This window comes from Eleginops maclovinus, chromosome 6 (genome assembly GCF_036324505.1).
Source record: "Eleginops maclovinus isolate JMC-PN-2008 ecotype Puerto Natales chromosome 6, JC_Emac_rtc_rv5, whole genome shotgun sequence".
In the NCBI taxonomy this organism is placed as follows: domain Eukaryota; kingdom Metazoa; phylum Chordata; class Actinopteri; order Perciformes; family Eleginopidae; genus Eleginops; species Eleginops maclovinus.
In genome coordinates, this window is record NC_086354.1 from 9,612,523 (window position 1) to 9,639,600 (window position 27,078).

Consider the following 27,078-nt stretch of genomic DNA (forward strand, 5'->3'; position numbering starts at 1 on the left):
TTTCCAAATTCTAAAAGATTTGCACAAGGGGTCGGTACCTGGGTCCCAGCTCATCCTCACACCTCCAGGTGAATTCCCCAAAGCTCTCGTAACGCTGGTTGTAGTGGTAGAGCACACGGTGGAGTGTGGGGGCACCCAGGTCCATTAGCGTGTTGTAGGCCGTCTGCTGCTCCTTCCCACTGGTGTAACCATTGAACAGGTTGTAGATCTTATCGGCAATTTCTGGAAGGGCAAACACAGTCATAGGTTAACAACTTTAGGAGGCCTTATTATGGTTTTGGGGTTTTTCCCTTTTCTGTCATGTGTTATAACTATATAGCTATATAACTATAACTTTTTGTGCATGTAAAAGGTCTGCAAAGGCTAAAATCCCAAAGTTCCCACCATGATGGAGAAAAAAAATACAATAGAAAATATTCAAATTATTCAGTTGTATTTATGGCATACCGAATCCCTTTACTCAAGTTAACAATGTTACATTTGTATTTTTGTTAACCTGGTTAACAGATGTTTGGACATGTAAACGCAGCTTCTGCTAGGATTGTTATGCTGTACTGCGAAAGAGCTTTTACTTCATAGAAATACTTCAATACACCAGAATTTCAACAGAACACATCTACGTAGTCTCCATTCGTGGAAATGTGATGCTCTTTAATTGTTCAACGACTGAGCCCCTTTTGCATTTTAAAATAATAAGACAGATGGAAGTCTACATTCATGTCTAGAAATTAATAACATCTAAAACAGGATGGTTGAATTGTTTCTTCCAATGGGTAATTGTTTTTCCTCAGGTAAGGAACTTATCCACCTGTCATGGTTAATAATCTGTCCTAACTAGAAGCACAGAGGCACAAAGTGGACCTATTGTATTTCACACCATTCCTTTATTTCCAGGCTTTAAAATGAACAGTGTGAGCCAGTAGTTTTACACTAAACTGGATGGAGCATTTTAAGCAATGACCGATTTTAATAAGCAGCGGTATCCACCGCGACTAATCATCTCAGGCTGGTACAGATAGTGGCGAGAGATTTCAACATTTCTTTAGAGTCAATATCCTCATGGAATTGTAGTTTACTGTGTCCATAAACAGTTCTACTCCAGAGAGGAAAACTATCTCTCTGTGACTTTATTACTCGCTTTATGATCTGATCTTTAACATCTGTTTTGTGAAGCCTCGAAATATGGCAGCAAAACGACTGTCCTTCAAGTTAGCTATACTTGATTACCAAAATATTAAGCAGCATCTCCTTTCATTTAATGTCTGACTGACTAAACCTTTAAATAAATGAAGCTGTTTCACACATTGTTTTTCACAATCACCTCAAGCATATTAAAAGTGTTGGAACATGAAAGAAATCTCAGTGAGCCACCTGTGATCACTAATAAAGATGATTCATGCCCGTGTCTTTCCTCACCTTGAGCTTTGACGTCATCCACAGTTGGACACGGAGTTTTGATGGTGACCTCACTTGGGCTGGAACGGCGGCCTGTGTTGTCTACTGCCCACAGCCGGAACCTAGACACATAAACACACGTGAAGCAGATTATATAAACTGCTAATTGTGAATGATACATCGCCTGCTGCCCAACCTAATCTAAATCTGCTGTACCAACATCATATCATCATTTCCCTGTTAATTCAGATAAAAAGGCTCGGTTTGTTTAAACTGAGATTTCCACAAGGGCCAGACTGACAATAAGCACTTCTTTACAGAGCTAATAACCTGTCACTTCACTGAATGAATATATCTCCACCTAGTGAGCTTACTACAAACTGCATCCACCTGCAGCACCACAGGCTTAAAAGAGTGGCAGAGAGGACCGTAGAAAGAAATGCATATTTTTATCTTTATCAGCCTGGATATATTTTCTCTTATATTGCATGTAAAGATAAAACAGCTGACTACAGATATGCATAGTTCACTGAAAAAGAGAGAGACTTTCCAGCCTCAAGACTCTAAACGTTTAAACATTTCCAACATGTCTTAGCGTTCTGGACTTAACTTTTTATGCAGCTGCGGAGTATGTTTTCTGTGTCATGCTTACATAATGTGAATACTTCTCCCCACACAATGCATTTTACCACCACAAGGCACAGATCCAAGGCTTTGTAAGTGCTCTGTCTGTACAGAAAACATGAGGAGTGGGCAGCAGCCTGAAGGGAGAGACGTCGCCGTGGCTTGAAAGATGAATGAGCTGCCAGACAGGATGGAGAGAGCAGGAGTCCCGCTGATGTCAGGATTAAAAGGGCATGTGTAGTGTAGCTGCTTATCCAGCCCACATACATCCAAACAGTTTTCCCTCTTGATCTTTTTTTCCTCATTCTTTTTTCTTTCTCTTCCAACCCAAACTTTCCCTCTGCTTCTCCATTTCTTTCTCTTCACCCTAATCTGCCTTTTGCCTCTCAGTGAAGTCTGCGTGGCTTCCCTCCTGGCAGGCTGTCTGTGAGATAAGTGTCAACATGTGAATGAGAGCATCTGGTGTGTGTATCTGTGTGTGTGCAACACATTGTCAAACTGCATACACACACAAAGACAGAATAAAGACCTATCTGATTATAGATACCATAGAGTAAAAATGTCTTTATTAAATAGGTTTTTATAATAACATAATTGTGTGGACTGCAAAAGTAATTAGCATATCAATAATGTTTTTAACAGCAATCTTAAACTACACAATTAAACTATGACAATTAAAATTCTACAAGCTTATCTAAATAAGCTTATATAAACCAAAAGCGTGAATTAAGGGTTCGTCAGACACGGTAACGGCATGCTATGATAATAGTTAGATTGATAGGTAGAGCTAGGGTAGATGCTAATTGCTGCACCCTCCTTATTGGAAGCTTGTAGGCCCCTTAGCGACTTGCCAATCACAAGATTGCCACGCCGTCAATAATTCACTGCTTTATCATCTATTTAGATTCCCAATTGGACAATAGCGAAGTATGTCATTTTTTCATAGACTTCTATGGATTTGCCCCTTCCTTAGCATCTAAAAGAATGAAGGTTTAGGGTTTGGATTCACTGTTCAGTCGTTTTGATAGGTTGCTATTTGTCAGTATGCAGCTAACATTTTTTAAGTAGCTTGCTTTATAAACCACAAAGTCACTGTTGCTATTTCTAAATGCATTTATTACACAAACATGAACATGTGACAATTTGGAGATGTTGTAAAATAGCTTAGATGGGTTAAAGCTAGCTACAGTATTTCCCACTGCTTAATTTGTACCAACTTGGCTAAAGCAACTTAAATGTTGCAAACTACAGCTACTATCTGCTAGTACAACTTGCTTGTGATATAATATAATTACTACTAATCTCAAAGTATACTATCTTTGCAGTAAGTATACAAAGTCAGCATGGTTAATCATTTCATTGTGACAGGAAATTATACAATTTGTTCAACATAGGATGTCAAACAAACTATGACTTTGAATGACGCTAGCAATTAAACAACACTGAGAGAAAAGCAAATATTTTTTTCCAAAGATGATTTCTTGTTTGTTCTTTCTGGAGCTGTCTCACCAGATTTGCAATTACTCTAATCTTTTCCAGCTGTGAATAGCTTCTCCATGTCCACTGTGTAATGCATTGTGGGACAATTGTTTTCAGGAGCAGCATACTCAAAAATTAAAGCTCTTCAGTCAGCATAGTGGATTTTGTGAGTACATCTAATTAAATCATATTTGAATTGTGAAAAGAATGCATATTTAAAAACGTGTTCAGAGTAGGAATATTGTTTAGAAATGAAACATCTTTTTTAAATTCAAATTTGTGCAAAATAAACAAGGCGACATTTGCTTTATCTTAAAATCTGCCAGTGGAGTGAGATCTGGTTCCCAAATCAGTTTAGTTTTCCGGTTGTTTAGTTGTTTTTTTAAGGAGGAGGAATAGAAAGTGACTTACATGTAGGTGGTGTCCGGCTCTAGGCAACGGATGATCATGCTGATGGAGGAGGACAGGAGGTCAGGGATGTCTCCTAACATCACACAAGGAGACCTGGCCCCAGACAAGATGTCATCGACGAAGCTCAAAAGGGTTTCTGCGGAAGGGAGAAAGACACATTTGTGTTGAGAAGTCATAATTCCACCAAAGACTTCACTCCCATTTGATTCATGTACAGTTTCAGATATGGCTACTTGAATTGTAATGATTACTGTATATAGTGTTTTGGCGGTATAGGTTTTGTCCAAATAACAATGTCTGATTTCTTCTTTAAAAAAGGAATAACTTGTATTTAAAAAAGTACATTAAGTCAAAACTCCTGAGTTAACTTGACAACAGTGAACCGTTTTACAGCTTCTTATAAAATCAGAAGGTTGAGCAAATGTAAACTTCGTGCATGATTTAGTGACTTTAAACCTTTTTTTTGGTACTTTGAGGTAAGATGAGGGCAGCTGCTGAACCTCCCTTGGGCTAAATAAAGTATATACGGTACAGGGATAACTCACTGCTGAGCTGTAAACAGACATCTTAACAAAATGTTGAACAGATGCTTAGCTCCACCACAACACACACTTTAAGGACAGTATGTACCTGTAGGACCTGTCTATGAAAGTGAAACGATTAGGTGCTGTTTAACAGAGCTCTGGTGCTGATTTTTATTTCTTTTTTAAGGGCAGAGGATCTGTCAAACATTAGTGGACATTACACAGTGGTCCACATGTGTGACATCAAGTTTTAAGCCTTGTATTAAGACTTGAACCATATTTGAAAAATACTCATTTTCAGGTTTCATAATATATTTTGTGTCTCTACTGTAATATGTTACATGCTTTAATGACTTTATTTTCTCATACGGCCTGTTCTGCAGCACCTATTCACCCTCGGTCTGAAACCAGAGCCCAGTCTGCTCTGAATGGGTAGCTGTCCGGCTCTGTTATGATTGATCAGACACTTAGAGATGTCCCGACCCTTAACTTATCACGTACAGTGTGTTGGAGTGTTAGCCAATAGAAATGTGAGTGTTACGGTTGTGATGCCACTATGTTATAGAAATAGACAACGGAGTCCGATCGATGCGTTTAAGGCAGGGAGAAAATGTGTGGGAAACACACTCCCTCTCGAGGGAACTTTTGGATTTGCAGACCATTTACACGCACAACAACCTACATAACACACTACAGGAAAGGTAAAACACCAAATAACCACAATAGGGCTCTCTTAATAGGTACAACCAAGGCAGATATGTGGTGAAGATACATAGTGAATTCCTTTCTCTGGCTGCAGCCAGTCATGTACAAATATTTAAGTATTTTATGGCATTTACTGCATAAACGGGATTTCTTTTCCACTGACGTTCGCCCTAAAGGCATTCCTTGCTGGCATTAGGTGTACTACCCTAGGGAGTACCAGCATCATAAAAACAACAAAAACAAATTCATCCCCTCATATTGATCAATACATAAAAGCTTGTGTTTCTCACCAATAGTACATTAACAACTTAATTTGTAAAACCAACATACTTGGCACTTTATTTACCTTTGTCAATAACAAAAACAATTACAGCCGCAAGCTAACTACAGTACAGGGAAAGACATCCTGAGATGGATATAAACAGTCTGGCATGTCTGGTAGCCAGGTCACCGCAGAGACGGTCAACACAACCCAGACCACCGTTCAACAGGTGCAATGGTTTGGTGTGTCCTCTTTCTGTTGGGCCCCCTCTCTCTGGAACAATCCTTCACAAGGACGTCAGCCTGGCGAGCTCTTTATCCCTTTTTAACGCCGCTTAAAAACAAGTACATTTTATTAATATTTTTTCAAAAGTTAAAAAAAATATATAAATATATTATTATTTGTTCTTATGATACTAGTTCTGAAAGGTAGACTCGTTGGCTCAATATTGTATGACATAACAATATATATTTGTTTACATTTACCCTTTTCCTGCATATTTTAATTTGAAGACGCTCTTTGATTAAAGATTGATTTATAATGTATTTATCACATGCATCACAAATATAATAAAATAATAAATAGTAATAATAACACACCTGTAAAATAAAATAAATGTTAGCTGTTAATTTTTTACTGTTACATTTTGAATGCATTATTTTACCAGGTAATGGTTTATATTTAATCTTGTGTTACTATACTCAAGTTCACTGGATGGATAGGTACAGTACACCTACCTACCAATAAACCCCTGAATCTGGGAAAACACCTGTATCCACCTGAGACTCTCACATGGGAAAGAAGCAACCCTCTGACCCCCGCCTTCCCCCTTCTCCATCACCTCCTCTTCAGGGCAATTTTCCCTATGTTTTCCCAGCTGGCAGGGAGTACGTCAAAAGGGCATTTGGCCACCAAAGTGTATTTAACCGTAAGGGGAAAAACCCTCTGCTTGGAAAAGCCAAGTCTGTTTGTGTGTGTGTGTAAAGGTGTGTGAAGTGATGGCTGCTCTGAGGTGGCCATCTGTGACCCTCTGCTACACAAGCAGTGCCTGTCTGTGTGTGTTTATACTCTATGTGTGTGAAGTGATGGATGCCCTCGAGGTGGTCACCTGTCCTTTTCCTCTACAAGAGCTTTCCCTCACCTTATGCCTGCAAATGTGTGTAAACACGTGTATGTGTGAGTGATGGATGCTCCGTGGTGGTCACCTATGTCTTCCCTGTGGACCCCGGCCCGTGTCACCAGCTAGTAAACAGCAGGCCAAATGCCATGGAGTCATGAAGACAGAGAGGGACGTAGAGCTTGAGGATGAAAAAAAGGGTGCGCAGCAGCTGTCAGAGCGAGGTGTTTACCCAGAGTGAGAGACTGACACACGAGTGAAAGATATAAACTGAGCCGGAGATGTAAATGAAAAGTGACATTGTGAGGCTTTGCACCACTTAGCATATTAATTGCAAAAGCCGGTTGGAATGTCTGTCTCGCGTGTAAAGAGGCGTAGAAAAAGGAAACAGTGTTTAAACCCTCACTGGAGAAAGTTGTGTGGAAACATGCTGAATAATTATCTCAATATCTAATAAGTTGAGCTATAAAAGGCAAATTGCTACTTACATGAATCTTTGCATATAGCTATGGTCCGTCTGAACAAAATAAGCTATTCAGTTTGCATATGTAAATATAACAACTGTCTCATACTAGAGGCCTAATTATGCATACTTTAACCTGTAATAAAAACAATATTTGTGTATTTTCAAAATCAATTATTTTGTGGTTGGAATTAAAGGGGAAATGGAGCTGTTTTTTTCCAATCCTTTCAGATTGCAAAAAAGGACAGAAGGGAGGATAAGTGGCCTTGTCTTTTTCATGTTTCCCTTTCCTGATGTGGTGTATACACCTTTTTGTGCATGTAAATGGTCTGCAAAGGCTCATATCCCAACATACTCCCCCCCTACCTGAAATGCCACAATTTGACTCCTTTGTTTATCACTATGTAACACTTGGGCTTCTATTAGCTAGCTAGAGCAGACTAGGCTCTGATTTCAGACAGAGGGTCAGAAGAGGTGCTGAAGCAGCAGCAGGATGACAAACATGTTAAAGCTTGCAAACGTATCACAGTAGAGGCACACAATACAATACAAATATGAGCAGACAATGAGCATAATAAGTGGTCTTTGAATAGGGCTTTAATGAGTGAAATGGCTGTGGTGTATTGCTTCCTTTATTAAACGGAACTAATCTTATACTTCACTGACATTCAAGATGACCTATCTATAAAGTACAGCGGGAGCATTTTGAACTCATACCCCTATAAAAACACATATGTCCTTCATAAATACTTTCTAGTCTGTCAGTTAAAGCATCTTTTTAACTCTACCTTATTACAATACTAGCATGCCTTATGAATGATGTTTTTTCTCGTAAGGCCATTAGAGCATATCAGGCTTTTTATGAGGGGGCTTAAAGAGGCAGGTGCTTAAGCTATGGGTGAGCACAGTAATATTTGGATGATCATGAGAAAAATAACACTTTAACATTAAAGCCAGTAAAACTTGTTCTAGTAGAAACATGATATATCCCATTTAAGTTGTATCATGTTGAACCTAACCCTAACTTTAACCCTAACACGAACCTGTAACAACTACTGACCAAGATGATATACTTTTCCCTAAATTGTTCCCAAAATCTTTAACATAGCACAGTTCAAGTAACAAAACTGGTGAAAACATCCGTCACACTTTACAGACTGGTACAACTTTGACCTAGTTGTCTTTGTATGACCGCAGGTTTTCTTTTCCTCTTTTGGACTTATAATACTTATGTGTTCAGATATTTTGCAATTAAAAATGTTGGTCCCCAAGTTGATGACAAAAGCTACCAAAAAAATAATCTAACATTTTGATACCATGGAAACCTGTTATATTGCATTATTGAATTGTTTTTCACGTTTGGCCTAACCACATTCACTGATGTTAAGGCACATGTTTTGCCATTGGCAGTCTCAAATGGACTTTGATTTAAAAGTTGTAATCCAAGTACAGATGGGTGATCCATTCACACACTCAAAACACTGGCTGCTCTCACCCCCAAACCACCTCCCTCACATGTTGTAAAGTGTGCAGGAGGAGGAAACTGGCTTAACACTGATTATTAACAAGCCTTTGCTCATAGTCATATGCTCATTAAAATACAGCAATGTTGCACATGTGGATGCTTGAAATCACCTTTGGATCCCTTTAAACTTTGGTGGGCTAAGAGACATACCGTTATTACATGTGTGCTTTAGAGCTGCCATCCACTCCTCATCTGTCCAATTCTTCCTGTAAATCAAATCCTTCCAGGCAATTACCTGTGATAACCACCTGAAGAAACAGAACAGGGGTACCCAGCTCATTGAAAAAAATGTGAGTAGCCATGCTGTCATGTTGAGGCTTGATTTATGTGGGTGGCCTGCTGGTCATAAGAACAGAATGTGCCCCTAACTGGACATAAACAAATATCTGAGGCAAAGGTAGTAAACACTGTGTGCTGCCATGGTATTTGTTGATATGACTCAACACCGGGTAGATAAAAAGACATACAGAGCAACAAATGTTTCTCTAGAGTGTTGATTGTTGACTGACAACTTAAAAAAAAATGAAATTGATTCTGGAAGGGAATAAGAGCAAATCTTCACATTGGATGGCTGCTGACTTGGCCAGCTTGTGACAGCTATGAACCTGAAGATTTATAAGATACAGTATGTGAAGAATTTTGACATTGCGAGGATTTTTGTTTTTTTTAATGATTTATTCCTGAGAGATTTTGTCATAAAAAAATTCTGCCCAGGTTGCCAACTGGTTTCTTCAGGGTTATCATGATTGCATATTCTATGTATAGATGCATAAATCCTCGAGAACGTTAACATTACCAAAGCAAAGAGGTCCTTGATTAACGATAAGCTAATCAAAGTCTTTACAGTATCAATAAATGGTAAGAAACATGAAAGAGAAATATGTCTTTTATAAAGTAAAATGGATTCTTGATTATGGCCTAACAGCAGCTAAATAACTTTAAGTCAAATATCCCAAAACATTATGCCAGGTGATTTATCCCAACTGGCTGTTCGAGTAGCTCTTTGAGTAGCACTATTTTCGAATAACATATTGAAATGTATTTTCATTTAGTTGGTGTTACAGGCAGTTCTTCACCGTCAGAGCAACAGGATCCTGCATCTAATTTTCAAACACAAAGGCCTGCCGACTGCTGTGGATTGACATTCATAGACTGTTAAAGGTTCAGTTGGTAACTGTTGTAAATCTGTCTTTTTAGTGAAATCAGTTAATCAGTTTGAGATAGAATAATCAAGCCTGATAAAGCCTGGCTAAGCAGCAAAGCCTAAATAAATAAAAATGTAATTCTCTCATGTTACTGCTATAGGAACATATCTGGAGCTGTTACCTCCGCGACCCTGACGGAAAAGCGGGAGAAGATGGATGGATGGAACATATCTATTTTTATAGATTTTTTTTCACATGCTTTTAAACCTACAAACATTTTGGAAATAAGACAATTATCCATGAAATTGCACATACATGGATATAGTCAGGTTTTGAATTTTCTTATGGATTGGATTGGCTTTGGTTGGCCTAGCTCTCCAGCAGCATTGTCCAAACATAGCTTAGCAACCGTAACTTGGTAGGTCTGCCCAGTGTCGGGTTCTTCCACACCAAAGTAGTGTACATGGGGCTCTAACAGGAGTGATACTTTGTGCATAAAGATGAGAGGACGGGATACTTTTTTACATTTACAAAGCCAAAGAAACAAGAGCACAAACGTATGAAATTGATTAAACAGTGTGTTTATGAGCTTTACCTTAAGCTAAAAAAGTTAGCATGTCCAATTCTAGCTTACAACTCTCAGTTTTTCAGGAATAACACATTCAAGCTGTTCAAGAATTCAGTTTAAAAAACACTATAAGACAACGGTGAAATTCCTTGGATTCAGCATAAATCATCAGCAAGTTAATATGCAGAAATTGTACTGTAGCTTTTATTCAGCAAATTCATGATATTTAGCATTAGCTCCTGCTGGATATTCACATTTACAATGTCATCTCAGCTGACAAAAACAATAGTTGGTCGCTGGATGACAAGTCTGTATTAATTAACTTTTGTATAAAACAGTAGACAAAAAAAAAAATTCAGGACACTTTTGAGACTTGGAATAATTTTCTTCACACACATTTTTATTTGCGCGGATTGAAAATGAATTTGCACTTACTGCTTGTTATACACGAAACAAAACCTAACAGGACCAAAGGTATCACCTATTTCATGTCTCTTTCAGATAAGATGCAATGGACAGTCGTGTTCTATTCAGTGGGGGAAAGCCACAACTCTGAGGAACTTGTCATTCAGCTGGAGTTGTTTACCCTTAGCATTCTTAAAGTATGATTTGTTGGAAAAATAAAGGATTGCCAGGAGACTGATGTGAGTTATGGGATGTCTCACATTTTGAAGTCCTGCCTGCTGTCGTCAGTTCAGTTGTGCAGGCCTGGACCCTGAATATGCATATGAATGTGTGTTTGTGTTTATGTGTGTGAGTGTGAGTGTGAGTGTGAGTGTGAGTGTGAGTGTGTGTGTGTGTGTGTGTGTGTGTGTGTGTGTGTGTGTGTGTGTGTGTGTTTAGACCCTTCAAGCCAATCCACTGCTGTTTTTCTCTTCATAATGGAACGAGCAGGTGCTTTAAGATGCTAATGTTTTACTGTGGAAAATTAAGACTAGAACACATAAATAAAAGTGTCAATGAACTCACTTTCAAAACATACTTTGATTTGTTCAACAAGTCAACAGTGTTCTTTTATCATGGCAAGAGGCTACAGCTCTTTCAAAACTGATCAAAAAAATCCTTATGATTTTGACATGCAATTGAATGACTAAATCAAATGCTATAGCACTCATGACAGCAATAGGAATTCTAAGAGATGTTAAAAATACATGTTACACATTTAGAAAAATACATTAAATCACTTTCTTTCTAATTCCAAGTCTATTTGTTAAATACAAATCCTGAGTCATGCATAATGAGTTCAGTTTAGCATTGAGCCTGAAGGACACGGCTAGCAGGTAAGCTAGAAAAGATAAGAAATACTGTCAAATTATGAGGCGATTTTGTTTGGATAAGATCAATGTGATTTGATGTACACATTACATATCAGAGATCTTTTGGACAAACTACAATTATTGTTCCCAGCTGCAGCTTGTGAAGCCAGGTTGCAGTTTTGCTTGCTTTACTGGAGCAATAGTACCAACATTTGCCTCCTGGCTGTTGTTCAACAAGATATTTTAAAGCACGGTACTCCAACACCCAAATTGACATTTGCCCAGGTAAAAGAATGATACTTAAAGGGAGTGTAGTGTGGTTAAAACACTTTGGAAACAAAGTAAAAAGATTCAAAGGCTATTTCTCTCAATCATGCTCAACTCTTCAATAACTCTTAGAACAAAAGCAAATGATACGTACCCAAATGTAAATGCAATGGGCAGTGTAATTAGTTTATACTTTTTCATATTTAACTTTACATGAGCAGTCACTAAAGCAGAAAACAGCTTTGGAGAGGCATCGTGAACCTGATGAACTCAGAGGAGGGGGCAAAACAAAAAAAGCTAAAGTGGGAGAGCTAATACGAAGTTGCGAATGCGCACACACACACGCACACACACACACACACACACACACACACACACACACACACACACACACACACACACACACACACACACACACACACACACACACACACACACACACACACACACACACACACACACACACACACACACACACACACACAGACTGCTTTTAAAGGTAAACACTTCAAGCTAAATGTTTTCCTCTCTTCGTCCTATAACAGGTTTCACCATGGGCTGCCTGGAAATTCATCCACTTCTGTTAAAGCAGACAGCTTCCTTGTAACTAGCTGTAATTGGCAGCCACACACAGAACCACACATGGAACACACACACATACACATACACACACACACACACACACACACACACACACACACACACACACACACACACACACACACACACACACACACACACACACACACACACACACACACACACACACACACACACACACACACACACACACACACACACACAGTATTGGCAGTGAAAGCTTTAACAAATAACATCTGGTCTTAGTTGTCTACCTTTCCATTGAATGAAAAGCAAAGAGACCAGCAACACAACAACATCAGGTCATGACAAACCATTCAACGTTGTTTCTTGGCACTTCAGCACTGGGCACAACCACTACCAGACCATGATGATTGGCCACACAGAGACAATTGTTTTTAACTTGAAAAACAACATCCTATTGGATATAAAAGGCATAATTGAGGAGTAACAGTAAGATGCAGATAAGAAAGATGAGGATAAAGAGGGTGGGATGCCCCAAGGTCTCTTAAAATATGGCTTTGCGTGAATGAGAAAGAAACAACCCTCCAATTTCGAGGTGCTTTCTCCCAATTTGTGATTGATGTGCGCGTTGCCAAGCTGCCATTTGCATCACGGCAGTGTAATTCATAGAACATTACATCTTTAGAGAGGCGAGAAATTGTTTTATAATTTGACAGAAGTGCATCTGAACAAATTGATAGCAGTTGCTGTGAGAGCGCTTTGCACGCCAACCGTGAATTTAGCCAAATGCGTCAATAACAGAATGAAACACCTTGTACAATTGCTGATGCAAAACCCATCAGCAGCTCTTGAGGCCGGGAAAGACAGCATATCTTATTTTACCATAAACAACTTGTCCGACAATTCTATTTATTTATTTTCTATATAGCATCAAAACCGTTACACCATACTGTATGTCTAAACCTGTAAGACCAGAAATCAATATTCGTGGTGCATATAGGAAAGGCCGAGATTTTGACATTTTAATTCCTTTCATCTCACTTCTTTTCTTCTGTTTTCTTATTGGCATTTCCCCTCATAAGTGTCCTTGATCGAGGCTCCCTTTCCTATAAGTGCTTCTGGAGGGTTCAGGCTGTCAGCCGTCTCACGCAACCAACTTCTTTCCTACGAATGTGTCAGTTCACACCGACTTGAGTGAAGCACTATCCCCATAGAGAGTTATTGAAATCAGGCCACCTTCTTTGAACTGAATCTACAACGGTCCATCCAGGCCAACAGTTTCTCATTTTCGGTTTGACTGAGGTGTCCAAAAACTAGAAAAAAATGTTTTTTGTGTATTGACATGACCAGTATGGTATTCCTCATAATAGACAGTGAAGGTCAAGCTGAAGAAAGTTCATTCAGCCACAGTCTGTTCAGCACAACAAGATATAAATGGACTTGGCATAATGGTCAGTTTGGGTCCGATGTGATTACATTTGTTACTTCTCTTACTTTTTAGAACCCATTTCTTTCTTTATTCACTCCCTATTGGGGACAACTTGAAATTCTTGGTTATGATCAATTTTGAAGCTTACTTTGTCCAGTGACTGTTTCCATTGGAAGAGGCCTCTCGGTTTGCCTTGCATTGTTTTTAATGTAGAACAACAATGGCAGATTGCATCTCGTCCCAAATTAATGTTCTATAACATTGTTTTCAGGCCTCTTTTTTCTCTGCACCACAGTGCTAGACTTACCAACCAGCATTGTCATCCCTAGACCCAGTTGCAACTTCTGTAGCTAAAAAAAAACAGCCTTTGTAGTGTGTTCTTTTTTTCCAACCATATCCCCCTATGCAACAGATATATGATTTATAATTTACATTTGTGCATGTTTTTGATTCTAAATGCCATACAATTGAGCCCTTACATTGTATACTTCTGTTTTATCTTCCTTTAATATAGCAAATGACGCATGTACAGTAGCATATCAATCTCACACACAACTAGCACATCTGGTTTATTTGAAGAACTGGCTACAGTGAGTCCATCGATTCTAACACTTTTGGACATTTCAGTCCAAAAAGTCTTGGATAGGTTGTGAGGTAAATGGTTTACGGTGACCTTGACTGGACAGAAACTAGAAAAGGGTTTGTTTGCTTGAATCAAAAAATACAGTTTCAGCTAAATTTAAATGTGAATGCAATGCAAACGCCTTCCTTCGCAAAGCATGCAAGATGTAAGAGCCTGTACACATTAAGTGCAGTGAGCCACAGGGTGAAGGTTGTGTGTGGTATTCACAAGAAGAGTAACACATCGACATGGTGAGTGATAAAGCAGAGCTGGAGGTGATGAGATAGTCCTGGAATGCTATAACAGATTTCTTTTTTCAGTAATTCAATGCCTGATTTACCGGCAGAGATTAGCCTCCGACACATTCATTAATCGTCTTTTTGACAATGCCCAAAGAGGTTCATCAGCTTTCAATTTAAGTTTCAGCAAAGGAAGCTTTGAACTGTAATCGGCAGTTCAAAGCTGTCTTAAGAAATTACCCAGCTGACTTGTAATAAAAAGAAAAACAACAGCTTATTTGTGCTACTAATTCTATGGGGTTGGTGCAAGATGTCAATGCAGTTTAAAAGTAGATTCCTTTCGTATATATTCAAGTCTTTGAGTACAGCCTTCTCCTGATTAGAATTCTCCAATCATATGACCCATGTGGTTCGGCTATTCAAGCCCAACTCAGAGGAAAGTGTATATCTGAGTAACCTCACATTGTCAGTGACCAACAGAAGAAACATATACACAAAAGAGTGTGTTCACACATGTTTCATTGTATGTATTAGGTAATTTCTTCATCCCAAAGACCAGCAGGTAACGTGAGACGTTTGCAGGAAAGCATTCTCCAGAGATGAGGTGCTTTCTATTTCCACACCCAAGCAATTAAAAGTATATAGTTAGGGGTCAATGATACAATTCTTGAATCAAACATTTCATGTATGAAAAGGTAGTATGGTCTCATAATACACAAGGCATCCTAGTCCGGCCATTATTTAAAAAAGTTAACAAATTCACTTATAAGACTTTTAATCTATGGTTTAGCAAATAAAGAGTTGCGATCCATTTAAAAAGATGACACCAAAGAAGCAAACATATGAAGATGTACAAAAATGAGAGACAATGACATCTTATTTTGTGGGGAAAGTGCATGTTCAGCTCTGACTTCATACACAGCAGTGGTTCTGGACATAAACTACGTCATAGTAACTTGTATCCAAACAAAGAAAAAAAATCTCCGGGTGGTTTGAGCCCACCCTTTTTCTAGTGTATGAGAGGATCTCCAGCATTGAATGTTGCAAAGATAAAAGCTCTGACTCCCATTTGTTAATGTTTTGACCGGAGCTCAAAGAACTCTGTGTTCCTGAAAGCCCTGGGTGGGGTCCTGGAGGGGGCTCCAACTTGAAACTTCGCAGCGAGATCCTTCATAGGGTTGGCAACAATAAAGAAACTTGGGATTAATAAAGTGGTATTTTGTTATCAAACAGCACTAATGGTGGACTCACAAACACCATGTACAATCGGGATGTAATGTTACTTCAAAAATGTACGTGGCAGCAGAGCATTAAGCCAAAGATCGATGATGAACATTGCAGTCCTAACATCAGATCTGAAACGGGTGTCTTGGACACTCAAGTAAGGAGAAATGCAGTGCTGTCTAACTGTTGACCACCTGTGGTAAATTGGATCAGATGATTGGGGAAGCTGCCAGACTTGATAAACCTCAATGTGCAGTGCAGGCAAATTGGGCCCATGTTCAGAGGACCATCAAGTTCTAAGAACGTTCCCTGAAATATAGGGTTGGCTCAGGACATTTCTGTATTTGGAAGGGTCAGCACCTCCTTGTTCAAGTTAATGGTATTCTGTGTTTGACTGCCACCTCTGGGTTGAAATGTATTAGCTGTCCCAGGGGAACGGTTTTCCAATCTTGGGGTACTGATTTGAATTATGGGGATGACCCAGGCAATATTGCTATACAGGTATTGCCCAAGATACAAGCATTCCAGGTATCTTTTCCCCCAGCAGTTGCCCCCCATAGAGACAAGGTAAGGAGTAAATATTTCCTGAGAGCTAGATCAGAATCCCTCGGCTTATGCAATAAAAAAAGCCAGCTGAGGTGGTCCAGACTTCTAATTTGAAAGCATTATGCCGACTTCCTATGGAAGTATTTTCAGGGCATCTGAGTAGGAAGGGACCCAGGGGCATGCTTAAAGGATTACATATCTCGTGTGGCATAGCCTAGAGATTCCTGAGTCGAAGCTACAATGTGGCTAGTTCTTCTTCTGCATACTGGACTCAGAAAATAAGCAAAAAAAGCTGGGTTTAGATACATCACCTATCTATGGAAATTACACTATACAATAATAAAAAAAATTAAAACAAATAATAAAAAAACCTTTTGATTGCTCAATATGAAGTGCCATGCTGCTTGACTGCAGTCAAGAGGAAGCAGGTGGTAAGGGTGAAGCAGTCGCAGCTTAGAGGAAGTGACTGGTGCTTAGAGAAGGCTCAGCCTGGTTTAGGTTTGGGTTGAGAAACACATGTTCCGGTCAGCCCCGGTGTCTGTATGTGTGATGTAGATAGGTGAGTAATGTGTTTATTGATTGGAATCCGTGTTCCACTGACCCTTCAGCAAACCTTGCCCTCGCTGGGTGATCAAAGCTTTTACATCATTGGATTGCTCACAGCTCAGGGGATGTTTGTTTTCACAGCGAGACTGGACTTAAAGCAGACTTCCTATTCATGAGGCTTCCACACATCTGCTGGGGTGCATATGCGTGTGTGTCTTTGTGCACTTACACTATGATCTCACCTTGTGTGCCTGAAGCTTGTTAAGGGAGAGATTACTGCACAAACAATCTGTTGTCAGCTCCAGATCTAGACAATTCCTGGATGCTATAATCATCAGCTGTATATATGTGGATTTATCTAACATTACATAACCACAAGTGAAATTAAAAATACACAAATGCAACCGCAAAGCCGTCAAAAAGTTTATGATCTGAGTATAAACAACACAGCTTTAGGGAGGTTTTGTAGAAATCACAGGGATATTCCTACATGTGTTTCTGATGAAGCCTTCGGAGAAAGTAAAGGGCAGATATTTTGTATTTTTTTTGTTTCTTTCACAGATGATCAGTAGTGTCCGTTCAGATGTTTTCCCGTAAATGGTTGCTCTGTTTTTTACTGTCTTTCTGGAATTCATAACGCAAACCATTTGGGGATAAACTTCTGGGAAGGAATAATACTTCAGATATTAAAGAAGAATCAAGCAGTTTCCAAGTGTGAAAAAATAATAATTTATACAGGGTTGGTGTGAACAATTGATGAAGACATTCTACTTTTATGTAATACTCTTATATATCAATTTAACTTTCCCTACTACTCACCAAACACAGCCTTTGCAGGTGGTGGAGAAGGGAGAGATACAGAGCAGTAAGATGGAAAATATACGGGGGAAAAAAACATTATAATGATTACATCTCTGGGTGTATCACTTATAGAGTATAACATTTGGACGGTATTTTAGAAAGTTGTCCTATTTTTTATGTCTTTGTTTTGTAGAAGTTTAAGTTTAACATCACATTTTAAAAACGGAACAGAAGATTTTAAACCATAACAAACCACTTTACCATAGCATATTATCTTGAAGGTCTCCTATTATGCTCTCTCAATATATAAAAAAACATGTCTCTGACGTGTTTTGTTCGAAATACCAAACAGATCATGGATTTTAGCATGTCCGCTATCCCTCTGTTTCAGCCCCGTTTTCCGAAAGTGCTGATTCTGTGACTGTTGCTTTAAATTTGAGCTGAAGCTGGCCACGCCCCTTTGGAGCGTAATGATCTCTCTGTCTGAAGAGAGAAGTTTCTAATGGTAAAACTCAGCTAACGCTGCCGTGATTAAACGCCATATTATGTTCCAAACCACATGAAGCATTATTTCTGAAACACTTCTCAGTGTTTACCACTAGAACAGAGACATTATATGTATTATATAAACAACTCTAAGTCCCTCCTGCAGACATCCTGCTGAACACACAGACACACAGAGGTGCTGCGGAGGGGATTCAGCTGGCGACTGTATGTTGGGGACGATAGGTTGGGAGCCCACATTTCGGTTATGACGTCATATCGGCAGCAAATCTGGATCAGCTCGTTTTAGAGATGTGGGAAAGGAGGAAAAGACAGGGTTGTATTTTCTGACACTTTGTGTGTCTCCTTACAAACCGGGGACACATAAAGACAGGAAAAAGTGCATTTTGCATAATAGGGGACCTTTAAAGTTTAGGATGGTTGCAAGCAGTAACTTATACACCATTAGGCCCATATATCTTCCGTAATTATATATTTCCTCAATTAAAGCACAGTGAAAACACATCCATGTGTTGTGGTTGATAGACTCCTCTTAAATATTCGATGGGGATGATTCCTTTTGAGGAATACTACCACATTACACAATTACATACAATTCTGTCAAAGGATCATTAAAATGATGCAGAGATACGGCAATAACTTTCATCATAACTCCTTATTTATTAAGCTGTAAAGAAGGATGTCGTGAATCCATGGTGCTGGGGTTTCATTGTTCCTTTGAGATAAGGAGTTGTCATAGACTTTAATGGTTAATGCTCCTCCTGAGCGCTATACAGTGTGCTTTAAACAGATATGGTTGCCTAAAAACCGGGTACATTTTTCATCACACAAATGCAGTTTGACCCATGATTACCCCTGTGTAGATGCCTTTTGGAACAAATTAAAATCTTAGATGAAAGAAAACCAGAAGAATTAGGGAAATAAAATAAAATAAAGATGACGTTTAAAAAGGGGCCAGCTGGATGAAGTAGAGAAAGAATGAGAAAGAGGTGGTCGGAAAAGGATTAACAAAGAAAGGAGATAAGAATTTGAGGAGGATAAAGGCAAAGAAGAGGAGGAGATGCGAGCTAATATGAGGGAGTGTTGAAGGAAAAGCAAAGGGAAGAGAGGCAGCCAAGGGGAGATCTGCGAAGGATTATACATCAGGTCATGTCAGCTTGATCCTCCGAGATGACAGAAGACTGACAGCTGAATTCAAAACCACGCCATACAGCTGGATTTTCAAGATCTTTCCATCTTTTCCGACCTCGCTCCTGTCTTTCTGTTCCCTTCTCTGTTTTCCTCATTCCTCTTGGTGGTCATTTTCTCCCTTTCCCTCCTCTTTTAGTAACTCAACACAACATCCAAGCCTGGCCACCTTTCGCCTGTGTGTTCACATTGGGGTGTAGTCGCCAACGTAATCAATCATCTGCATACATTGAAAGCTCCAGTCATACATTATGTGTTTTTCTATTTTCATTTAATGCAGCTCTGGATAACTTTAACTCAGTGTAATTAGAGTGCTGCAGGGCAATTTCGCACATTGGAGAGTCCAAATGGCTCCGAGGGGGAGCTGTTAAAAGTTTCAACACCCAACGATTGTGGAATGTGATCTTAGTAAACCGTGTTATCCTCTGACCTACAGTATGCGTTGTCTTCTTGGTGTCTGGCGCATGTAAAGGAGGTAGTTCAAGTATATCTGCAAGTCATGACTTTCTCTGGATGCCCTGCTCATAGCTCTTAAGGAGGACTTTTTGTTTGTTTGGATTTCAATACGTCTCTCACAGTGATGATTTGATAGCCATCAGCAAACTTTTTCTTGTATAAAGAGGGGTCAAATCTGTGTTTCCATCATCTGCCTAAATGAGGGAACTTGTTTTCTTTTGCAGCTACACTTTGGGATTCAGGCCAAACTGTATATTTAGCATGCACTTTAAGTGCTGGCATAAAATAAATAATTTCTTAAGTTTGGTACGCACTGCTTCCAGCACTTCCTTACACTTTCCGACAGAAACACAATCTTCACCTTGTCCTCTTACTTGACTTTTGGGCTGATTATTATCAAGTGCCAGCGATTGTGAAGTAAGTGTACACTATTATAATTATTTTTATTAACTAGGTGTTTTGGCCTTGATTGGAAAGATTAAGGGGTGAAGTGACAGAATAAAACCAGGGGGATAGAGAGACACAACGGCTACCAGAACCGGCAATTGGAATGAAATCCAGGATACAACGGTTAAGTGGAATATGCAATATGTAACAATATTTAAGCCTTTATCAATATCTTTAACTTAACAATGGAGCATACTGTTTTTTTGACAAATGAATACAATTCCTTAGCTGTATGGAGTGGCTTTTATCTTGTTGATTTTGTTTTGCAGCCTTCAAGTTAAATAGAATCTTGTGTCTCTCATCAGCCATGATTCCATCTGAATAGAATAGGTCTATTCAATCTCTTGTACATTATATGCCCAGAACAAAACTGCGATAGGGATGCTGCATTACAAATGTTTAGCAGTAGCTGACCATTGCCGATCATTAACTTCTCACTGATGACATTAGTGCCTTGGTTTAGGAAACGCTGTTGAAGTGCTTAACAAGCCACCCAGTTGCAACACTAACCAATGCACAAACATCTTAAACCCATCATCAACCTTCAGCTGCAGTGTACAGTATGTGCAACACAAGCATCTGAGTCCCCAGTTGACCGGAGTGGGAGGACAAGCATGCAGGAAATATACGTTTTATCTATAATTTTAGAAGTTTGTAACTCTAAAGCAGCAAATGTTTTGCAAATCCCAGAACTTTAAACCAGTTGTTTTGCAACTTTGCAAAATCATCGTTTTTTTTTCCTAAAAAGCACCTCATATAAAATGTTTTTTCCCAAAAGATGAGCTTTCATGTACTTTAACTTCAGCCAAAATGAATCTGGAACAGTTGGATTCTCCCGTACTGCAACCAACAGAACAAACAACAAATATCCTCGAATGATCCCAAAGTCAAAACAGCTGCCCTTCACTTTGAGCAGCCCTGATCCGATGTGGAGGTCTTTTGCAACACTGGGTGGACTTTATTCATTGCCAGCATCAATGTGCTGCGGCAGAAAGGTACAGGACTTTTGTCTTCATTGGACCAGATTCTAATCTCTCACGTACTGCATCTAACTTTATGAAATAAAGTATTCCAGGCATAGCCGAGTATTATAAAATAATAGGAGTGACTGTGACAAACACAGTTTTATGACATAGACACACGTATATCTTAAGGCTCAAAAGGCGCTATTTAGAGCCATTGTTTTGTTTATCCTATTTGAGCTACCGTGTAAATGGTGGTGCAACAAACAATAGATGAACTTATGAAATAACCTTTTCTCTATGTAGAAGGGCTTATTCTCAGCTCACAAAAACACAACCATTCATAGTTTCAGGTGATTACACACTAATCAAAAACAGAGTTACGAATATTATATTCTGTTACTGCCAACAAATACTACTGGTACTACTACTGGTATTCACTTGCTGCCGTTATGTTAGAAAATAAATCTTAGTAGGCAAAACAGTCAAAAGATATAGTCGTGCATATTATATATAAAAAAGGTATCTTGAAACCCCAAAACTGCCCAAGTACGATGACTGAAGTAGTTGTTAACTCAGCTACTTTTACAGATCAATGTCATGTATTGCCTTAAAAGGAGAATGTACAGAATGGGGCTGAAGGCAACAAACAAGTAGTCTGATACATTTGTCCTCTGCTTCAGCGTGATGAATTACATCTCCCTGGCAAATGGTTTGTCTGTGTGTTTGTTTTGAAGCAATTAATGAAGTGACTGGGGTCTGTTTTCCACTGAGCATGGGACATAATAACAGTGCCATTCTTTAGGGCTAGTGATTAGCTATAGAACTGGTCTTACCATTTTCAAAAATGATCCTTTGTTTGGAGCTGAGGGGATAGGACATTGTGCAAGAAAGTAACCTTCATTAGTTGAATGAGGACGCTGCATGACACCATGGAAACTCACATCTTATTGTGCAACAGAACTGGTAAACTGGAAAAGATCAGCACCACAGAAACAAACCAGTAAGTGGAATATTCCTGTGCCCTTTTTCGCTCATTTGTTGCCCAGTACCATGGCACATTTCCATGAAAACACTGCCATAACTTACATGGGAATTACAGCATCTTGAAAGATACAAGACCTTCTGCTGTAAAACTGTTTATCTGATTGGATTATTGCTCACTTTATCTGCTATATCAAACACCAACTGACAAAGAGACGTCAGCAGGTTATTTAAAAAGTAATGACTTCATATTTACTGATTGCAGTTGTGTCACAAAGAAATGAAGTCCTTTCATTATGTCTGATCATGATTAACTCTTTCCAAAAGCTGTAAACTTTGATGTGGAACCAGAGTACTTTTTATTCTGATTCCTGAAAGAGGTATTTGGTTTTCTGATAAGAACTCTTTTTAACTTTGTAAACATTATATCAAGGCACTGCAGCGCTAAAATGCTCCCTCCACCACAGACAGTCACGCCGGATCCAAGAGCCTCCACTGATTTCATTTTCTCTGTTTATCGCTCCGACAGCACAGATTAGGGGATGGGACAAACATTTGTTTTATTGGGCTAAGGAGCACATTGGTTAGGGCGAGCGAACAGAGATTATTTGTTCAAAGGGCACAGGAAGAAATTATGTTCCAAATTCCAAAACAGAAGCTAAAAGGTCAGTTTGCCATTAAAGTGATATTTCATTGTTACTTGCAGAAATCTTTCTCTGCATTAAGGTAAAAGTCGCTATAATTCCACTGATGAATGGTTCCATTTCTTTCTTGAACACAGACTGACATTAAACCATCCAAAGTGGGTATCTGCCACTGGACCTTAAATCTCGAGGCGCCTCAAAAGCCTGCCAAAAAAACTGTAAATGGACATCACTTTGGAAAAATGAAATGACCACTAAAGCTGTGTATCAGCTGACTAAGAGCCTGCAGGTTGGTCATGATGCTCTGACCTGAAGAGACTTGTTTGAAGATGTGTTTAAAGGTCAACTATTATACAAAATTTATTTTTTCATGCTATTTATACATAAATAAATGTGTCCCCTCTGTGGTAAGAGATTGGGAAAGTTTCAAGAAAAAAGATTCTCTCGCTATTTGTCCTGATCCATCTCAATAAAAACTTGTCTAAAAATTAGCTGATCAGATTTTGGCCACTTTGTGATGTCCCAAAGTGTTTTGGGGTTGTGTAACCATTAGCCAATAACCAACCAAGGTAACACCCACCCACTTTATCGCCTGAATCCCCTTCTAGAGCACAATTGTGTTTTTTTAAACCAAAAATCTCACAGAGGGGTGTGGCCAGCAGCAGCTCATTTGCATTTAAAGCTACACAATCAGAATCAGCACTTTCGAAACAGGGCTGGAACAGAGAGATATATGGCATGCACACACTTCAGAGTCACGGTTTGCATATATCTGAGAGCCAGAATATATTTTTGAAAAAGAGTCAAATAGTGGACCTTTAAACAAATAACCAATCCAAAAGGAATAGTCTACCCAACAAGTGCACAGTGAGTAATAATACAGTATAAATAGTGTCTTAATATCTAATATTAATTGCGAAATGTACTGTATGGCAGCAACTGATGCTAACACACCTTTTTTTGGTAACTCTTACATAATCATACTGTGACATACCATGGACACATTCAAAACCCTGGCTGCAGGGCAGGGGTTCTACAATCTTAAGATATGTAGCCACAGCAAAAAAAGTATTTTCACAACCACACCTTTGTGGAACCTGCTATAAATGTGTATCATTCGTGGGTACTCACTCACACATCACCATAACAATGTCATTATTTCCTTCATCAGTAAAATATTTCAACTAGATATGCATGGATGCCGAACGTACATCCCCAGAGCCGTAGTGGACTAAAGAAATATATTGAAGTTCCATCCGATCATGTTTTTAACTGTTGCATGCCTTTGAATCCCCAATATATGAAATATACTTTACTGCTTACAATGCAAAACGAGAGTGCCTCTTATTCCCTTATGTACAGAGTTAACACAGCTCCATTGAAATGAGAAGTAAATGTTTTTAACTAGTTTTTTTATACAAGTCTGAAGCTGAAACTTTAAAAAACAAGACTCTATTAAGTTATGTTATGGTACAAGTTTATTCTCTGAAGAGTATACAATCCCTTAAAGCTGAAAACGAGCATTACGGCTGAACCTATAGCTCAGTCTCACTATAATAACACTATTGAAACAAATGCTCATCTGCTTTCCACTCCCATCTGAATCTGCCACATTGATTAATGATCCTCAGTGTTCTGACTAATGCAGTTTATTCTCTCATTAAGCTACAACAAACTTTGGTACTCACAGGGAACTGTAACAGTCTGCATTATGGATTAGGTCATTAGTGCTAAAATAAACTGGCCTTGTTTTGCCAGCTTCCTCTCGTATATGTCCAGTTTAATAAGCTGTGCGCTCCGTTATGGACGACATAGCTACACACACTCATGCTGCTCCTGTGGCTGCTTATATGATTTCCTGCTTTTAGTGAAAACATGAGGGAAAACATAACTAAGCAACAGAATCCATGTATAACCCTAAAAAAAAACATGCTTTGAAATCATTAAAATCCACTGTTGTTTGGAACAAAGCAAAGTTCTTTGTACTTTTTTGTCAACATTTTTTGCACCACTAAAAGCACAAAGTACAATGAGAACAATGCCTATACACAGCTCACAGTCGATCATTTTGTCAAATCTGTTTTAGAAATCAGTCTAATCAATTCATCAAAAATATTTTTAATAAATTATTCAGTTTTCCATTAGAATCATTACTGGTGAACACCATCTAGTGGAGGCCTTCAAAACTACAACTGAATAAGGCCTTTCACAACAAATATTAAAAACTGGGCACGTCTGTAAAGTTGTATTGAATACCTGTTTAAGATGATTACTGGTAATGATGAGCTAATGTATTGCTAATTTTCAAGAAGTTTCCCAAATCACAGGGCTCGCTCACTCAGTAAAAGTTTGACTTCCAATCGTTTCCTATAACAACACCAACATAAGGGGTTGATGCAGTGAACAAACTGTGGTACTGCAAAATGACAAAATCTGTCCTTTTTCAACATTGGACAGAGTTTTCTTCCATGTGGCAGACTAGATAAAACAAATTACGCTTATGTGGCCACATGGTGCTGACAAATTGGCGGGTTTATGGTTCAAGCCAGAATAAATAACGAACACTGGCCAGCAGCTGCCCATACAAATCGAGGCCAAGCGACTTACTCATTACCCATCTCAAAGTGGTACACAACCAAAATGTCAATACTCCCACTTGCTGGTTCAGTGACAGTTGATACCAAACTGGCATCTATGGTTACCTGGCAACAATACCCTTTCCTCACAATTTTCCAACTGTTCCTTGTTTGTAATCAACAGTCAAACCCATAATGTGTGTAGTTATGTGGATGTACCTGTCTCAACTTTGGAGTGATCTGTCCTCTCCGTCACCTTCTCCTGGCTAATGAGGTAATCAACGATGCGCACGCCGATTGGTGGCTCAGTGTGGTTCCATTCCATGATGACCAATGAGCTGCTGGGCTCGTAGGTGTAAGACAGCTTCAGCCTGGCACAGGAATGAGAGAGATGCAGAACCACGCCACTGAGTGAAGGAGTCGTCAGCAAAGTGGTCTCATCACAGTAATTGGCTGCTAACATTGTGTTTTGCAAAAAAATGCAACCTAATAAAAACACTTTTGTTAACAATAACAAAAGCTATTTTACTCATTGACGTCTCACTTGGCTTACTGTACAGCGGTGATGAGAAGTATAACACTGGTGGTGTTGAAAGAAATTGAACCGCGTTGATCACAATAATAATCATGATTAATCACATGTTTAAAATACCCGAGGTTAACAAACTAAATACACAAGTGGTGATGTAATAATGAAATGTATGACAAATGGCATGAAGTCCAAAGATTTTTTTTACAATCTGCTAAAGCATGGAAAGGGCAGCTTTCACAGAGAGCCACTTTGGTTCCCCTATGTATATTGTGCACAGGGCATATTATCTCTGACGCTTTCATATTCTAAGCAGTATGTTTCTACACTGGTTTCAGATATTTCCCGCTCCTGGTAGGAGTGAGGTAGAGTTGGGAACATGTTGATGTCTAGTCGTCTCCAGTCACTTTCTTTGCTGCTCTGCAATTCACGTTAAAAATGTGAGTTGGAATTATGGGAAGATGTTGGGTACAAACCTTTTTGATCATTTATTTTTCCAGATCAAATATGGGGTTAACACATTTACAAGTACAGCCCTAATTAACACCCATGTATGCAATGGTTTACATGCTAACCATTCAATACAGCAGTTTATTTCATTGATTAGCACTTCCAATACTGACAGGTTAAAAACATCGGCCACCACTGAAATCACGAACGTTATTGCTAAATGAACCCATGGGTGAAAACATCTAACACCCCCCACCCATCCCGCATTCACTTTTCTCTCCATGGCTGTAATATTACGTTGCAAAAAAATCGGTATTCACATACATCACAATGTCACATTACTTGACACCATGAAATGGAGTTCTGCCAGTGAAATGATGGATGGATTGTGTTTGAGAAACGTTTATATTTGAGTTACTTACAAAGGCTGTGGAAGTGGGGCACAGGTGGGGAGTCCGTCTGTGCCAAAAGCGCTGGAATCACAGCGACACCAGTCATCGATGACATCACCTTTTCCCGAACACCATAGCATGCTCATCATCGCCTCCTGGAGAGACTACGAAGAGACACAAAAAGTGGAATCCGAATTAAAATCTAATTATAAATGAGACAAGTGTTTAATTAAT

At 39.0% G+C, this 27,078-nt stretch overlaps 1 protein-coding gene across 2 annotated transcripts in view; it reads right to left on the reverse strand.

Moving 5' to 3' along the window:
• Positions 1-27,078, reverse strand: part of astn1 (astrotactin 1) — a 337,331-nt gene that overhangs the window by 12,194 nt on the left and 298,059 nt on the right. For both annotated transcript variants that reach the window (XM_063885659.1, XM_063885658.1), the window contains 5 exons: positions 26,875-27,008; positions 25,693-25,844; positions 3,910-4,045; positions 1,417-1,517; positions 39-222 (listed from right to left, as the gene is read on the reverse strand). In XM_063885659.1, the coding sequence (XP_063741729.1) occupies positions 39-222; positions 1,417-1,517; positions 3,910-4,045; positions 25,693-25,844; positions 26,875-27,008 (707 nt within the window). The remainder of the gene's footprint in view (positions 1-38; positions 223-1,416; positions 1,518-3,909; positions 4,046-25,692; positions 25,845-26,874; positions 27,009-27,078) is intronic.